Source organism: Vulpes lagopus, chromosome 3 (genome assembly GCF_018345385.1).
Source record: "Vulpes lagopus strain Blue_001 chromosome 3, ASM1834538v1, whole genome shotgun sequence".
Lineage (NCBI taxonomy): Eukaryota > Metazoa > Chordata > Mammalia > Carnivora > Canidae > Vulpes > Vulpes lagopus.
The window spans coordinates 119,098,363-119,116,784 of NC_054826.1; the positions used below are offsets into that span (position 1 = coordinate 119,098,363).

The 18,422-nt window shown below is 50.8% G+C and overlaps 1 protein-coding gene across 2 annotated transcripts in view; it reads right to left on the minus strand.

The window, feature by feature from the left end:
* Positions 1–13,977, minus strand: part of SHISA9 (shisa family member 9) — a 277,053-nt gene extending 263,076 nt beyond the window's left edge. Inside the window, exons 1-2 of one of the 2 annotated variants that reach the window (XM_041747093.1) lie at positions 13,372–13,977; positions 525–652 (exon numbers count right to left, since the gene is read on the minus strand). In XM_041747093.1, coding sequence (XP_041603027.1) covers positions 525–652; positions 13,372–13,934 — 691 coding nt within the window. In that variant the 5' untranslated portion in view covers positions 13,935–13,977. The remainder of the gene's footprint in view (positions 1–524; positions 653–13,371) is intronic. The other variant, XM_041747095.1, reaches the window with a different exon arrangement.
* Positions 13,978–18,422: the final 4,445 nt, after the last annotated feature.

The following is an 18,422-nucleotide window of genomic DNA, read 5'->3' on the forward strand; positions in this document are numbered from 1 at the left end:
TTGTGATTTATTTTTGCAAAACTCTATGAAAAAGAGATCGAATTCTTCTGAACTACTATCTGTTCATTGAAAACAGCGGGGAACCTAATGGTCACAACTGGTCTACCTCAAGAAGGAGACAAATAAGCAAATGGACCATTGGTTAACCAATTTCCCAATCAAGATGAATCAATACAATAGGTTATTGGATAACAGATTAACTATCTAAGACGAATCAACCAAGTAGCCCAGTGGTTAACAAGGTGGGTGAACCACCAAGATGAACCATCCAAGAGGGCCATTAGTTAACAGAAGAACCCACCATAAGAAACCAACTAAGTGGATCACTCTTTAACAGAGAAACAAACCAAGTGAAAGCTGATGATGCCAAACACAGCTTCATCCCAGAGAGATGAACTAAAACTTTTAACTAGTCAACAAACAGAAAAGTCTTAATGAACCCAAACAGACCATGAAATCTAGACACATGACCACCGCACAGGTCACCAAGAGGGGCTGGAAATGGACCGCACGACTATACTTACGAAGATTATTTATGGGGGTTCTGGTATCCATGTTTTCATAATGCTGGACATGAACCACAATGTTGAGGTCCCTCTCCATGTGGTCAGTGTTGCAGTGGCCCTGTGGCCTCATGACATCTGCAAGGGCCCTGAAAGGAGAAAGAATTTAAATCTGTTCATTCCAAACACAATGATTGGCACCTGCTGTGCTCTGAGCACTGTGTTTATGAAGATGAGGCCCCTTACTCCATGGAGCTGCCATTCTAGCTAGGGGTGGGAGGGAGAAAAAGACATAAGGAAGTAAAAAAGATCACTGCAATTAGAGGTTACATAAGGACTTCATGCAAAACAGTCCACATGCTCCTCACAATAGCTGCGTAAGAGTGGGATCACCCACCTCACAGAGTTGTTGACAGGATTAAATGAAGAATATATGTAAAGTGTCTGCACCCCACAGACACTTAGTCCCCCTTCATAGCTAATGCTAGATACCACAAGTCATGTACAGCAATGACCCACTATTAGTAACAAATAACATTTATAGAGTACTTACCATAAGCCCGCCACCTTGCTAATCACGTTATGTGCCTTAATTCAACTAAGTAGCATATGAGCACCTTATGAGGTTTATTACTCCTTCTTTGTGGATGAGCAAAGGCTCAGAGAGGTGAATTAACCTGCTGAAGGTCACACAACCACTTGTATAGGGCTTTGAACCAGAGTCTGTATTCATAACTCTGCATACTGTGTGCATGGGGTTTCCTACAGCTAGGGAGGATTTGGTGTGAGCCATCCACACCCCATGTTGTAAGTAAGTACCCTTCTTAATCAGTAGCTGGGATGGAGGGAAAGCTCTATCTGAGTCACCAACTGTGTTTTGGGCTCTTCCCATTTATCATCATGTTTAATCTCCTTGACGCTCACCCAAAGATTGATCATCTTCTTAGTATTATTTGACAGATAAGAGAGCAAGTGGAGAGGTGTTAAGTGACTGTATTAGTTCCCAGACTGCTGTAACAAAGCACCACAAACCAGGTGGGTTCAAACCACAGAAATTATGGTCTCACAGTTCTAGAGGCCAGAAATCCAAAATTAAGTTGTCGGCAGGGCTGCACCCCTTTGGGGACCTACAGCGACTCCTCCCTTGCCTCTTCCTGGCTTCTGCAGGTTGCTGGAAATCTTGTCCATCACCACCTAGTGTGTCTCCTGGAGTCACTGTCTTCCTGTGAAAATCTGCCCTTAAGGACAGCAGTCATACTGGGTTAGGGGGCCTACCCTACTCTAGGATACCTCGTCTTAAATCATTACATCTGCAACAATCCGATTTCTAGACAAAGTCACATTCCAAAGACCACAAGGTTACAACTCTAAAAAATATTTTTTTAAATGGGTAGTGGTGGGGGCAGAGATGTGATAGACAATTCAACCAGAACAGTGACCTTCGCAATTAGATGTAAAACTGAGTCAAGCAGCTCAATGTTTGCACACCGATCAGAACGGAGATAGCTGTCAACCAGGTATCACACCTAAGGTCAGACCTCACTAGCACATTTACTTCTCTTCACCTACGCTCCATCACATCTCTGTTTAAATAGGATTATCCTTGAACAGTATATACTATTGTAGCTATAATTGCACAGGTGTGTATCTTTGACCTGAGGGGCGTCTTTACTGTAAACCTCAATCTGTTTCTTTCTCTTTGCACAACACGAGAGCTAGCCGTACCACTAACTGTGAATCTCCTCCATCCAGCAGTTTTATGGTGAGAAGCTGCAGGATATCAGCCCTGCTTATCCATTTCCCTGATTATGGGCACCTAGATGATCAGCACACCTCCCTGCCTCTGTGCACAACACAGCAATAAGCATCCTGGTCCACTCCTCCTCTTGGACCAGGGAGAGTTTCTCCAGCATACTGCCACACGTTTAGATACATCCAGGTGCTCTGAACAAACCAGAACCCTCTGAGTCCACATCAAGGGAGACAGAGAAGCAAGGTGAGCATTTGAGTGAGGCCCCCACATACCACCAATGACTATAAGAGGCCCGGCTTGCTTGCTGAAATTTACCCCCCTGTAGCACCAACTCTCAAATAGCAGTCCACCAACCAGTGGCAATAGCATCCCCTGAAAACGTGTTAAAATACAAATTTTCAGATTCACTCAGACCTACTGACTCAGAAACTCCAGGGGCAGGATGCAGCCACCTGATTTTTCTGCTGCACATTCAAGTCTGGGACTTTGTTCAGGTCACAGAGGGCCCAAGCTTTGGGAAGTGGTTGCTCACTGGGCAATGAGACGATGGCCCAAGAACCACAGCTGGTGAGAAGTATCAGATGTGAGATACAGGGAACACAGCAAGGGTCGCATGTGAATTACAGGAAAAGATTGAGTCCTCCAAGAGACAAGAGAATAGCAACTGCTCCCATTCATTCATTCGTTCGTTCACTGAACAAATCTTTATTGCCTACTCTGTGCCAGGCACTATTCAAGGCTCTGGGAATACAGCAAGATGCAAGATGGAAAAGGTCACTGCCTTCCTGGAGCTTATATTCTAGGGGACAGGATAAGACATACGTATATTAAATAAATAAACTAGGGCTGTGAAAATTAAATACATAAAAGGAACATGATCAAGAGACACCAGTGCATAACGGCATTATTCCCAACAGCCAAAACGTGGGAAACCACCCACATGAACTAATGAATGGATAAACAAAATATATGTTATGGGATGGAGTATATGATTCGGCCATGAAAAGCCATCAAGTACTGACACATGCTACAACATGAATGGAACCTGGAATACTAACACTCCCATAAAGAAGCTAGGCCCGAAAGGCCATGGAGCATATGATTCTATTTATATGAAATGTTCAGAATAGGCAAATCCATAGAAAGTAGATGAGTGGTGGCCAGGGGCTGGAGAGAGGGATGACTAGAGAGTGGCTGTTGAACGTATATGGACTTTCAATAATGAAAAGGTTCTGGAATCAGATAGTGGTGATAGTTGCTCAACTTCATGAATATGCCAAAAAATAACTGAATTGTACACTTTTTTAAAACTCTAAATAGACACAGAGAGAGACAAAGATAAGGTGGTCGGGAAAAGTTTTCCTGAGATGACACTTGAATTGAGCCCTGAACAGTGAGGAGTTGGTCACATAAACATGATGGAAAGAAACTTCCTGGCAGAGGGAGCAGCGAGTGCAAAGGCCCTGAGGCAGGAAAGAATAAGAATATTTGAGGTACAAGAAAAAAGGCCAATGAATATGAAAGATGGCCAATCAGGAAGGGAGCATTCAAGGTGAGGATTAGCCTACCCATTTTATGTGGGGGAAGAAAATGCTCAAGTTAAGTGCTTATCAGTGCAGAGACCAAGATACAAACCTGAGTATCTCTGAAATCAGAGTTCAGCCTCCTTCCCAGTTCTGTGATGTAAGCAGAATTTGAAACTCAATAGGACAACAGGAAAGGAGCATTTGGGGGGAAAGGCAGATGCCCTCTAAAACCTAATTTGCCTTTTTTTAACTTCTAAACAGGTTCCTCATCTTGAGCTTCAGAGGATCTGGATTTGAATAGAAATTTTGTTTGTACATTTTTCTTGAGCAAGAAGCCATAGCTTTCATCAGTTTCTCCAAGGAGTCCCCCCAGAATTTCAAAATATTCAGGCTTTTAAGAGGTTAGCAAAGTTACCAGGACAGCTACCAGAAACATGGTCAACAACTGCCTTCTGCAGACCCCTTGGGCTTCTCCTGAGTGCTAAAGTTCTTAAAAGTCCTGCCCAGAAGCCAATGCTGCTTTTCCCCCAAAGCAGCCCCTCCCCAAGTATGCAGTGGAAATGAGGGTTCTTTTTAAAAACCTCCATAAGGACACCTGGGAGGCTCAGTGGTTGAGCATCTGCCTTCGGCTCAGGTCATGATCCCGGAGTCTGGGGATCGAGTCCCGCATCAGGCTCCCTGTGTGGACCCTGCTTCTCCCTCTGCCTATGTCTCTGCCTCTCTCAATAGATGGATAAAATCTTTAAAACAAAACCCAAAAAGCAGCCTACAAGGTATGATCCATTCCCTCCAGAGACCTCATGAAATGATTCGGGATCAAGAAAGGAAATCCAAGAGCTTCCACGTGTGATCTTTAGTCATTAAAGTAAGAAATCAATGTAGTGTGTGTGTGTGTGTGTGTGTGTGTGTGTGTGTGTGTGTAGGGATGCTGGGGCCTTCACTTGAAATGCCCACGCCTGACAGTGAGAATTAGGAAACTCAGACCAAGGAGGGTGACTGGCAGTTGGCACCATCACTGGGGTGCATCACCTGTACTGCAGCCAGGTGCACCCTGAAAGGGGCTATGAAGATAAAGTTTCTCCTTTTAAGTAGGCTAAGCATCACTCAGCAGGCACGTGGCTTAAAAATATCCCCCACAAAATAAAATAAATAAAATAAATAAAATAAAATAAATAAAATAAATAAAATAAATAAAATAAAATAAAATAAAATAAAATAAAATAAAATAAAATAAAATAAAATAAATATCCCCCACAGGAAAACCGCAGCCTGGAGACAACACTGATAGAGCAAGCACCAGAGCACAATAGAGTTGACTCTCGCCTTCTCTTCAACCACTAGCTTGTCACAAGGTTAAAAACAATGATTGGCTATTCAGATCAAAGCAAAGTCAGCCAAAAAGAATCACAACTCTCACGAGAAATATTCAAAATATAGACTGTTTATTAATGATGTGCTTCATCCTCAATCTTTGCGATGTCAGCCAATGATCGCATGATGTCACCATGCTTAGCAACTAATTTTAAAATATTTATTGTACCTTCAGCTCAGTTTGAAATTTCTGTTCTCATATATGTCCTATAATGTACCTAATAGCTGTTTGCTAGTATGATCCCATATTTACTAGTAAAAACAAATGTGCATGCATGAGGGCACATGCTAAAAAACACATTATAACACGTAACCAAAAAACTTAATAAGGCAATGGAAAGAACCAACTATGCGCTGTAAGCCAAACTCCCAAGGATTTGGCCTCTATTTGTGGCACATGGTTTGGGTGCTTCTTAAACAATGTGCATTCATGTTACTTAGGGGTCTTGTTGAAATGCAGATTCTGTTTCAGTAACTCAGAGGCAGAGCCTGAGGTTCTTTTGCTCAAGCTCCCAAGCTAATGAAAATGCTGCTGCTCCACAGGTCACACTCTGAGTAGCAAGATCCTAAGAGGACTATGATGGTCAACTTTAAGTGTCAACCTGACTAGGCCACAAGGTGCCCCAATATTTGGTCAAAAGCTGTTCTGGATGTGTCTAAGAATGTGCTTCTGGATGACATGAGCATTTACATCAAGAGACTGAGGAAAGCAGATGGCTCTCCAACATGTGGGTGGGCCTCATCCAATCAGGTGAAGGCCTGACTATAGCAAAAGGCTGACCCTCCCCTGAGTAAAGAAAAAGAATTTTCCTACCTGATAGCCTGCAAACTGAGACATCTGCTCTGCAGATTTCAGACTTGCTCATGGCAAGTCCACATAATGAAGTTCCCTCTATTATATCTCACATAGGTTCTGTTTCTCTGGAGAACCCTAGCTAATAATACAGGTACCTTATTGAAGAAACTACTTTTTCTTGATATTCATTAACCTGGTTCAGAGCAATTATGTTGAAAAATTGCCATTTTTTTAAGTGCCTGAATATTGGCAATTTTATAAAGTTCAATTTAGTGTCAGCTTCTTTCTAGATGTACTTGTATGTTATTTGTCTCGGGCCATTTGACAGTTGGCTCTATGAGTGTGGGAATTCTGTTTGTACTTATTCACTGTTCTCTTAGAGCCCTCAAAATAGTGCCGGGGTGCCATAGTTGCTCAATAAATACCTATGACATGAATAAGTGAAAGAATGAATGAATAAAAGAGGAGATACTTTCTTATGTAAACCAGGATGTCAGAAGCCAGTACTCCTCTGTGCCAGATACTGTTCTGGGCACTGAGGATACAACGGCAGAAGAGACTCTAGTGTCCCCACACTCCTTACTGTGGACAGTAGGCAAGGAGACAGATAATAAACTAGCAAACCACTAAATTAGTTAATTTTAGGCTATAATGTGAAATGAAGCTATTAACATCAGGCGATGGGCTGGAGGGGCGGGGGGGGGGGTGCGGTCACTGAGCCTGGGTGGTCAGGGACAGCTTCTCAGAGAAAGGGACACTCGAGCTGAGGCCTGAATAGCGAGAGCCAGCATGTGAGGTCTGACAGAGGAGAATTTGAGCCAAGCCAACACAACAGCCCCAAGGTAGCAATGAGCTTGGCATATTTGAGGAACAAAGAGAGAATGCTGCATCCTCTTACTTTCCAATTACAGTGAGCAAATAAAAGACCCCAACATTTCCAAACAGAGCTCAGAGTCCCAGCACCTTGCTTCAAAGCTTCCAGGAGTCCCAAGGTCTGAACTGTGCTCTGACATTTAAACACTTGAATAGGATTCCTGGGCATTTCCTCTTGTATCAGAAGCATCTTTTATTTTTCAAGAATGCAAGGGCAATGGGCATGAGATAATTTTCAGAGTGGTGGTCACACAGGTATAGACGAAGCTCATTAAACTGCACTTAAACTCTAAACTCAAACTTCTTTTTATTATGTACACTATACCCCAATGGAGGTGATTTCTAAAATGCAAGGACTCAAGGGCGCCTGGGTGGCTCAGTCCATTGAGCATCCAACTCTTCATTTCAGCTCAGGTCATGATCTCAGGGTCATGAGATGGGGCCACTGTGTCAGACTCTGCGCTGGGCATGGAGATTCTGCTTAAGATTCTCTCTCTCCCTCTCCTTCTGCCCCTTCCCTCCCTCCCTCCCTCCCTCCATCTCTCTCAAAAAAAAATAAATAAATAAATGCAAGGACTCAATGCCCAAAGAGAAGCAAACATATCCTGCAAGGAAAAAGAATTTATAGAGACTTTTCCATGGCCAACAAGATATGCATGCAAGGGCTTCTCCAACTCGGGGATCTGGTTAAAGCCATAGGATAACCACCGATGTACAAGAAAACAGGGAAGTTGGAAGAAGAAAAGGGAAAAGAAGGAGGGACATTCATCACTTGATGCTATTTCTTTGCAAGGGACTCCAGCTCTTCTGAAGCATGTTTGAAAACCACACAGGACACTGTGCTATGTAATTTGCCCCTTGGATTTCTGATTCTGTTTGAAGGTGGGCAAAATAATGACATGTGCTCCCTACTGGCTTCAAGTGTACAGAGCTTCAAACATGCTTTTCTGCCCCTGAGGTCATTTCTCATCAATACCTTCTCCAAGAGGGCTGGCCCTGCCAGGGGCAGACGCAGAAAACATTCCTGGTCTTGATCTTATGGTGGCTTCTTGAACTGGCCCCACTGCATGTGTGGCCATTTGCAGAGCATCAAGCACTTCTTTGTGATCTGAGAAACAGAAGTCCTGCACAGGTCCGCTCAAAGGCAGTGCAGCCTAGTGGTCAAGGACCTGTGCTCTGGCCTCAGACTGTCTGGGGTTTGAAGTCTGACTCCTCCTCTCCCCCGGGGCTTATTCATCCTCATGGAAAGCAATCTGTGCCTCTCAAAAGGCAGACTGTCATGAGGCCTGCCTCACTGAGGAAGGACCTGAAATTGAGAATTCACACACAAGCTTACGGCAAGATAGCAAACCCGACGAGCATTCTTCAACATCACCTAGGCCACCAGTTTGCAAGGCTTTTCCTGTGGCCCCACATGGGTCTTCTATTCTGAACCTGCCACCTCCTCTTGTTAAGTCAGAAGGAGTCAGGAGACTCGACCCATGTCACATAGCTGAAAAGATGTTAGCAGAGCAAGGGCCAGGCACGGAGTTCCAGACTACAGCACTTACCCTTTCAGCAGATGAGGGGTAGAAAATTCGAATAATAAGAGTAAGAGTTATAAGGAAGTTCTGGGCTAGGAGTTTCCCAAGCCCAGGCTCAGCAAAACGTCCCACAAGCCTATGCCATAAGGATCATCGTCATTATGTCATTTTACAGACAAGAATCTAAAAACTCAGAGAGGTGAAGTAACTTTCCCAAGGTCACACAGCTATTCAGTGGTCGAGCTGGATTGAATCTCAGGCCATCCAACCAGAGCCCGTGCCACTAAGGTCAGCCTGAAGGTATCTCCAAGGACTGCAGTTTACTGAATGAACTGGGTTGGGGGGCGGAGATGGAGGTGAACCTGTGAGCTTCCTGAAAAGGAAAGTCACCTCTCAGCACGGCAGCCAACAGTTTCCATGTGAAAATGCAGGTCCAGTGTGGCCAGACCTGCCCAATATCTCAAGAGAAGTCAGAAATCTAGATGTCTGTGTGAAAACTCCCCACTTCTAAATATTGGCAACTGGTTCTAAGTTGATTTTAAAACATGATAAAGAAGAGAGACCAGAGAAATTTCACAGCCAGATGCAGGGAGTCTTAACTGGATCTGAGTTTGAAAACCCAAACTCTAGGAGACATTTGTTGGCCTGACTGGGAAAATTTTGATATGATTGGTTATTTGATGATATAATGGAATCTCCGTCCTTTTTCTTGGGTGTGATACTTGGAATTGTGTTGTGTGGGAGAGTGTCCTTGTTCTCAGGAGGAAGTGTCATGTCTGCAACTTCTTTTCAAATGCTTCAGCCAAAAAAACAAAGGAAAGGGGAGGGAGGGGGGAAGAGGAGGGAGAAAGAAATATGGGGAGAGAGTAGCTATAAAGCAAATATGACAAAATGCTAATAATTGTTCAGTCTAGATGAGTGTTCTCAACTGCGGGTGATTCTACACATTGACGACATGTGGCTATGGCTGAGGATTTATTATTTTTGTTTTACTGTCACAGCTGGGTTGTGGGGTGGGTGCTACTGGCATCTAGTGGGTAGAGTCCAAGGATGCTGGCCAACACCCTGCAATGCCCAGGAAAGCCCCCCACCAAGACTGAGCCAGCCCCAAATGCTGCTAGTGCCGGGGCTTAGAAACCTTGAAGGCCATACTGGAGTTCATTTTTATTATTCTTTTAAGGTTTTGTTTCATGGGCTTTGTGTGTGTGTGTGTGTGTGTGTGTGTGTGTGTGTGTGTATTTAAAATATTTCACAGTCAAAAAGAGAAAGAGAAACTTAAAAAATCAGAATGCATGAATAGAGAAATACATTGCAGACCAAAGAAAACATGTCTGCATGCTTTGGTGACCATAACTGGCCACCCTCTGCAGTCTCTTCTTCCACTACGTCGTGGCAGGATGGAATGTTCCCGGGTCTGGTGAACGAGTATCTGTGGAGTTCTCACAGTACCGTGGGCCAGAGCCCCACAGCTCCTGGAATCACGGACTCTCCTGATTTCAATCCCAATCAAGCCCAGAAGGAAGCAGGTGACATGCCCAGGACTCTGAGCCGGAAAACCCACATCACAGAGGCCTGTTCTGGGATCCTACAAGTGCACGGGTCACAGGAGCACTTGGTGACATGCGGACAGCAAGGGGCTGTAAGTCTTCCGAGACTTGTAAGTAAGATAAGTCCTACTTATCTGTGAGTCAGATAAAATGAGAACAAACCTCTCATCTCAGTAACCCTCACGGCCCAAGACAAAATAAATTAAGAGGCTGCGGCCAGCACATTAATTTCACCTGGAAGCCACCTTGGAGCCTCTCTGAGGCCAAGCTGGGTGTGCCCGCCCCATCCAAGCACCTCTTAGCCCCTACAGGCAACAGCTAATGAGCTCGAGATGATTACCTGCATCAACTGCAAGATGCATTTGGACGGTCCTTGGGGCAGCCCCCAGCACCACAAATACACATAAAGCTCTACCTGTGCAGACAACACACAACAGAAGGCACATACCAGAGTCGTGGTGGCATTGGACAAATTCATCCATCCCCAACCCTGTAAAATAGTCCCAAACTCCAGAACAGTCTTTCTTAATGTGTAGGCCACTTTTTAGGGGCCATTCAGAGAGGCTGTCAAATGCGGATTTCTAAGGGCTCATCCCAGACCTTATGGATTTGGAATCTCTCTGAACACAACACAAGAATGTGCGTTTTGCATTTTAGGAAACGCCCCCCCAAATGCGCCCTGAAACTGAAAACACAGTTGAAAACCAGGTGCCGGGGATTGAAGTTTTTCTGTGTGACCTTGGGCAAGCCATGCAAACCGAGCCACGATTTTCTCATACGTAAGTGGGAATTAACAGCACCTGTCTCATAGCTGTGAGCACTACATGAGAGGATGTTTACACACACATGCACTCACGCATGCATGTCCACACGTCTACATACACACACCCCCTACTACGGTGCCTGGCAAATGTTAGTTCCTTTTCCTTAATAGTGATTGGCCACACGCTGGAAAGCCTAGAGAGCTTTACAAAAGTACAGAGGCTTCACGAAGCCCTAGAGAATCTGATCTAAATTGTCTAGGGTGGGGCCCCTAGCAACATGATTTTTTTTTTTTTTTAAGCATTCCAGGCGATCCCAAACAGCAGTCAGGGTTGAAAACCAAACCATGGAAACTGCCCATAAAAGTCAACTATTCTTGGGGCTTCTGGGTGGCTCAGTGGGTTGAGCCTCCAGTCTTGATCTCAGCCTCAGGTCTTGATCTCAGGGTGGTAAGCTCAACCCGGGAGACGGGCTCCAGGCTGGGCATGGGGAGTGGGGGGGGGGGGGTGGAAATCAACTGTTCTGTCCCTTCAAGAGAATGCACTTGCACTGCATTCTGGAACTCCCAAAATGTGTACAAGGAGAAGCCAGTGCGGAGGCTCTGTTACCAGAGGACTGGCTACCTGGAGATTTCACCCCCAAGCAGTCCTTTCCTGGTACCTGCTGAAGAAAGTGGCTGCAACCAGCAGAGCCTAGGTGATTCTTTTTCTCCTGACAGAGCTGCAAGGGGGCAGGACAGGAAGTTGAGTCCCTTCTGGGGCCCTTAGGTCTGCAGTGGAGTGCTGTCTCCACAGGGACACTCCGATCCAAGAGGGCCTGGAGCATCACCTTCTCCTGACAGACGTCCAAAGGGAGCCACCCACCCTTAGCTGTCACCTCCCCTCCTGCCTTCTCCGGCCCTTCCTACCCTCCTCTACCCCCACCCCAACACCCAGGAGGGCTCCTTTCTGCGCTGGTTTGCAAGAAAAAGGCTCAGTGGGCAGAGGAATTAAGCTGAATCTGCAAGGCAGCCTTCCGATCCCTGGTCCCTGGGTGACTCGCTCCCTCGCAAGGCGACACCCGCTGCCTGCTGCAGTCCTGCCTGGGCACTCCTCCCTCACCTTGTCACAGACCTGGGGAAGCTACAGGGATCCGCGGGGACTGCGGGGACGTGAAACACCCGCCGGTGGGGCTGGCGACAGGGCGTCTTGGGGGCGTGGGGGGTGCAGGAGGTGGGTGGGGCCAGCATGTGACTCTTTTAGCGGGGCAGGGTTTCCTGTATACCTTGGAAGCTTACTTTGCGCTTAGGACCCCAACATCCATCTACACCTCCCCGCTGACCCAAACCAAGAGGAACTTCTTCACCTCTTCCCCCAAATCCCTCCCCACGGGGGGTAAAAAAAAAAAGTCATCGGATACTCTGCGTATAAATAGAAAATAATTACTAGTGAGGTGGTAATGTTCCTTCGCCTATTTTTGGTGGGTCTCTTTGTTCAGATTTTTTAGGCAGGCGCACGGAGCGCGTGCATCCACACGCGCACACAAGGGCCCCCGCCGGAGGTGTGGGGAGGGCGTGTGTCTGTGTGCAGGGGACGGGGAGAGGAGGGGGGCCCCAAGGCGACCCCGATGTCCACACTCGGGAAGAAGATCCAGCGGGCGCCCAACCACCCAGCTGCTGGAAGACCGCCTGTCGCTCTTCAACCCGGTTGGCCCCAGACCTCACGCCTAACCCTGGCCCCAACCCTGCGGGGTCTGGGGGCTGCAGCCTCCACCTCCGAAGTTACTGGGTTGTGCAAATCAATTTAGACACTTTTTTTAAGGGGGAAAAAAAAGCAAAAGGCAAATAGCTCCATTAATCCCCAAATGCCTTCTCCCATCTGCTGCGACTTGCTCGCGCTGGGACTTGCATAATGAATAAGGCAACCGGGAAAGTTGACGAATCAGGGTGTCGGGGGGCGGCGTGGGGAGGGAGCGGGGCGCCCGCCCTTGGAGTCCGCGCCAACCGCGGGCTAGGGGCACAGCGCGCAGCGGAGGCGGCGCCCCCCCACCCCCACCCCACCCCCCTCCTCCCGCTGCGGGAGGTGCAGACCCGGGAAAGAAGCGAGGGGTCTGGGCGGAGGGAGGCAACCGAGGTCCCAGTTACAAGGACCTGGAAGCTCCGAGGGAGCGAGGCGGCCGCTCCAGGCGAGGCTTTTGTTCTAGCCCTCCCCTCTTTCCACCTCCCTCGCCTCTTTTTCGCGAGCGGTACGAGTTGCAGGCGGCACACACTCCTCCCTCCTCCCTCCTCCCTCCCTCCTCCCTCCTCCCTCACACACGCGCGCGCGGGCTCACACACGCCCCCCTTCCCTTTCGGGCTCGCCTGCCCTGTTTACCTAGAGCCCAGCATCTGGCATCCGAGCGGCGGACCCCTCCCCAAACCCCAGGACTCCGGGGCCGCGGGCTTCCCGGGCTGTCTCAGGTCCACTCCAATCCTAGGCAAGGAGGGGGCGGCGAGAGGGTGAAGGGGGCAGAGACCACACACGCGCACACACACACACACACACACACACACACACACACGCTCGAATCCACACCTGTGCGCAGCCCAGCGCCCCCTCTCCGCGCTCCACGACGAAGTTGGCTTCCCGGGAGACCTCCCCCGGCGGAGACGCGGCGATGGGGGCGGAGGGGGGAGGGAAGCGCTGGGAGAGCGGCGCCCGGAGGGGAGGCGGAGGGGGGTGGGGGGGGAGGCAGCCCACCTGGACATGTGCTCCCTTTGGGGCCGGTGCGCTTTCTCCAGCCCCAGCTTGGTGAAGATGCCCACAAGCACCATGACGGCCACCACCCCGCAGATGATGTAAACGATCAGGTTGGTCTTGTCCTTGGTGGGGTCGTGCAGGGGGTCGTCCTTGCGCGCGGGGGGCTTGCCGGTGTTGAGCCAGAGCGGAGTGTCGTAGTTGGTGCAGGTGCTCTGGTTCAGTCGCCGCTTCTTAAACGTGCAGCAGAACCGGAAGCCACAAGTCCCGCAGCAGAAGATAAAGTCGCCCGAGCTGCAGTTAAACGGCGGGTCCCACTGGCCCATGACATCGAAGTAGCCGCGGCAGAAGTCCGGCGTGGGCGCCCGGGTCGGGGGCGCGTCCGAGACCCCCGCGCCCTCGCCGGCCTCCCCGGAGGCGGCCCCGGAGCGGTTGCCCCCCGCCAGCACGACCACGCCGCCCAGCTGCGCCAGCTGCCCGTGCCCCGCTCGCTCCTGCGCCCGGCACACGCGGGCGCACAGCTCGGTGAGGAAGCAGCCGAGGAGCAGCCGGAGGACGCGGCGCATCGTGTCTCCCAGCCCGGGCTCGGCCGCTCGGCCGCCGCTGGAGCCGCTGCAGCCGCCTCTCGAGGCGCGGCCGAAGCTGCCGAGGCTGCTGCCGGGGGCTGCGAGCCGCCGCGGGCCGCACATGCAGGGGGCGGCGCGGGGCGCTCGGTGGTCGCGGCCACGGCGCGCGGCTCAGCCCGCGTTCGCCTCCAGCGCGCCGCGCGCCCAGGGGCCGGCCGGGGAGGAGCGCGCCCGGCCGGGCGGCGGGGGGGCGCGGGGGGCCGGGGGAGGGGGCAGGTCCGGCCGGCTACGGGGGAGGCGGGGGCCGGGGAGCGGGGGACAGTCGGTGCGCCCGCGCCTCCCCTCGGCCCGCGGCTCGGGACTCGCCCGCCGGGTCCCTGTCGCCTCCCCAGCTCGCCAAGTGCGCTGGAGAGCGAGCGAAGCAACACTTGTGGAATGAAGGGAGGGCAGGAGCGGAGGGGGAGGGGAGGGGGAGGGGAGGAGGGCGGGCAGAGGAGGGGAGGGTGGAACGGGCGCGAGCTCGAGAGGGGCGGGGGCGCGGAAGAGGTGACTCGGGCGGGCGGGAGCGAGTCGGGGGGCGTGCAGAGCCGAGCTCGGCGGGCGCCCGGGGAGGAGGGAGCTCCGCAGCCGCCGGGGCCGACGGCAGCGCCGGGGCTTCCCGGCAGGTGGAGGACGCCTGCGGGACCTCCCGCGCCCTCTCCGGGCCGGAGGCGCGGCTCCGACCTGCTCGGGCGCAGAGGCGGCCCCGCCCGTGGCTGTTTCGGGCGTGCGTGCGCAGGAGCTGCGGCTCGGATCTGCCCTCCCGGGAGGGGGTGACCCGGAGGGGCTAGGGACGCGCTAAGTGGCTCCCCGTCCTCGGCGGACGGAGGGATCGCCCTTTCCAGGCGCGGCGGGCCACCTCGCCCTTCCCCCCGACTGCGCCCCCCAGCCAGGCGCGCCTCCCGGACGGCTCCACCGCCTGGGACGAGCGGAGGACCAAGGCTGAGCCGGGAGGCGGGGCGGCAAGCCCTGGGCCGGGGTAAGCACCCCCGGGAGAGGGCCGCGGGACCAGCTCCATAGTCCTAGAAGCTCGGGGGCAGCGGAGACGCAGCAGACGAGGCCGAGGCCGTGGCATGCCCCACGTCCCGGAATGTCCTTCCCCGGACTCCCCTAGGCCCCCGGACCTGCCACTTTCTGACCCTCTACGACCTCGCGGCGTTGCCCGCGCTCCACGGGAGGGCACACCGCGGCGCGGCCTCTGCGCGCCCAGCCGGCTCTGGTGCAGCGCAAGGCCTGGGCGTCCAGCCTCAGCCTCGGTCTCCGGAGCCCCCCGCCCCCCCCCCACCCCCCCGACATCCTCACCCTCCTCACCCGGGGCTGCGGAGTCCGGCCTTCGCCCTCCGCTTCCAGCTCCCCGTCGCCAGCCAGGAATTTCCAAATCTGCCTTCGCCGCCCAGCCACGGATTCCATCCTGCCATCCGTCGGCCCTCTCCCATTTCTCCCACTTCTTCTTTCCTCTGCTTGAATTTGACTCCAGTAGCCCCCAAAACAGCATTTGCACCAAAACTGCTACACCGAATTTAGATCTCCACACGCCCCTGCGTTTTGTTTTTAATTGCATTAACTAAGTATTCACTTTGCAGGCGGCTGGGCGATTTGCAGGGAAAGGATGGCTCCACCACCCTCCCCTCCCCTCCCCTGGGCTGCGGTCAGGGGGCTTCTCAGGGCATTTTCAAAGCACCAAAAAGTTGGGCCACGAATAAAATGACACGCTCGGTCCCCTTAACTGAGAAACGCCGGGGTGAAGGGGGGGGGCGGGTATTGGACTCTGTTGCAAGTTTTCTCAGAACCAGAGGGAGTTTGGCTAATGGTGCCTTCTCTCCGAAGAATGTCACCTACTGTCTTCCCAAAGTCTAGCAAAGAATGACCCTGTTCCAGCAAAAACAAAGCAGGCCCACACTGATGGAGCATACCCAGGAGCATCCCGGCCCTAGAAGACCCATTGAATTACAGGCTGTACTTTATCCCAAACCCACCTGGACAAGGTGTGAGATCGTTTAGTCTAAATTCATCAGATCCATCATAATGGGATCCCCAAAATAGGACAGTGTGGCATGTCTGTCGACCCACACCCACAGCCACTGTGTGAGTCTCTACAAACACAAGCATTGGTGTGTGAGAGCTAATGATAGCTGACATTTATTCAGTGCCTGCAACATGCCCACTAAGCTTGTCTTTTCTAAAATCACCTCCTCACAGATGCTTAGAGCAGTGCCTAGCATCTAGCAGACAATCTGGGAATATTTGCTAAACCATTTGAGTGACTGATCTCATTTAACTCTATCTGCTAGGTAATGTAACGGGGCCCACACAACAGAGGGAGACATTGAGGCCCAAAGCAATTAAACCAGTTGCCCACAGTAGCGCAGCAAGGAAATACCGCGGTTGGCTTTTGACCCAAGAAATTTGACTCCTGGGCCTGTGTTCTAACCGCTGCAGGTAGTGCCTTCCTAAAATAGGCCTCCAGACTCCCTATTCCACCTGATGTTATATTACATATTTGCTTTCTGTCTCCCCACATTGAGATGGCAAACTCCAGGACAGAAAGAGGCCATGACTCCTCCAAGAGTCTCCCAGCACCTACCGCAGCACTGGACGTGAGGAGCACTCAAAAGAGGAGCACTCAAAGCCATGCTGAGGGGTTGGGCTATTTCTAAGCACTAAATCAGATTCTAGAAGGGCTGCTCCAGCCGGTTTGCCACAGTCCGGGAAGCTGAGGCTCAGAGAGGTTAAGGGCTTTGTCCAAGGTCAAATGGCCAGGAAATGGGAAAGCCAGGGCTGGCTGCAGACTGCTAGACTCCTCATCCCTGGTTTCCTAATTCCCACCCCACTGCCCCCCACTGCACTCCACTGAGGCGCCTCCCTGCCAGCATCAGGGCTGGGAGCTTAGAGCAATAGCCTAGTAGAAGAATAGGTCAGAGACACCTTCCCCCAAGAGCTGGGGGTTTTCAGACACTTCTAAATTTGATTTAAAAACAAAAACAAACCTTAGCAAAAAGAGACAAAATCGAGACAGAAAAGCCCATTTTAGAATCTGCCTCCAATCTCTGTAAAATATTGCCTGTCACCAGGACATTTGAGTCCCGTCCTCAGAGGAGACTCACTCTGGCTGCTGTTCCCCGCTTTAATTAACAGAGACTGCCCCCTGTTTGTGACAAGGAGAGTGCAGGGATCCTGCCTGGGAAAGAAGCAATCTATGGGGCATGGCTTGTTCGCCAGACCCCAAACCTGAAGCCTGCTATCCCTGTGCGCTTCACCCAAACCAAATTCCCTCGCTGCTCCTGCCTGCCAAGGCTGCCGCTGGCCCTCTGGAATATTCCCCACACCTGTTTCCCAAGCCTCTGAGACACATTTACAAGAGGGAGGAACCACCTAGGTTTATCTTTCTCTTTAAAGGAAGAAAGTCCCCTCCTTCTGGGTATGTCAACTCAGTCAATAGATTCACTACCTCCTAATAGATGTGTGATTACTGAGGACGTGTCCCCGTTTAGAACGTGCCATTGAGAAAGTCTCTCTTTCAGGGCTCCTAGGGGGAGGGGGACGGTTTATAAACTTCCTAATTGAAACACCTGGCAAGTTCATGGAAGATGAAATATCATCAAATACCACCCCCCACCACCAGCCAAATGAATTCATGCAAATGCGTTGAAATTAAAATGCAGCTCTTAATGAAAGCACTTTCTATGAAAGAGATGATGACATTATTATTTACAACACAGGCACTTTTAATATCTAAAGAAGAATCTCGTTTGCTCTGGGCTTAATTATGTCAGACTGCAGTACAGCTTGCCACAAGACCGCAAAGGTACTCCCCAACAATTAGGGGAAGGCACAGACTTACAAACAACGTTCGCTTACCAGGACTTGCAGCCGGTGTCCATAAGCAACTCAGCAAATTAGATTATGTGTGCTGCAGGCCCTCACTTGAAGGCGTTGTTTGTTAATAAGTCCTCATCAGGTGGCTTTTAGGGTTTCAAAAAGGTTTCTTAGCAACTGTTAGCCTTGAGACCAAAAAAAGAGTGAGAGAGAGAAAGAGAGACAGAGATAACACAGAAGCTGTTGGTTTGAAACCTTAGGAGTCCCCCCCCCACCCCAGGGTGAAAATCAAAACTGGATGCCCATATACAGAGGACAAGGAGAGACCAAAGAAAGGGAGCAGAACTCTCCAGATGGACAGGTGGCAGGGGTGATAAGCAAGGGAATTTACACGGCTTGTCCTGTGCCCTGCAAGACAAGTGGTTCTCTGCACCTGTCTACCAGAATCTTACAAGTTTATACTATAGGGAGGCTTCGACGAGGGTCAGTAGCATATGGTCCAGATGGTCTTATGAGCACCTTGCTCTCTCAAGGCTGCATCCTTGAAACAGACTCCTAGTGCCAGAACAGTGGGGGGAATACACATTTCAAGGACAGGGAAGAGGTGAGGAGCCTCCAATTGCCCATGTCCAG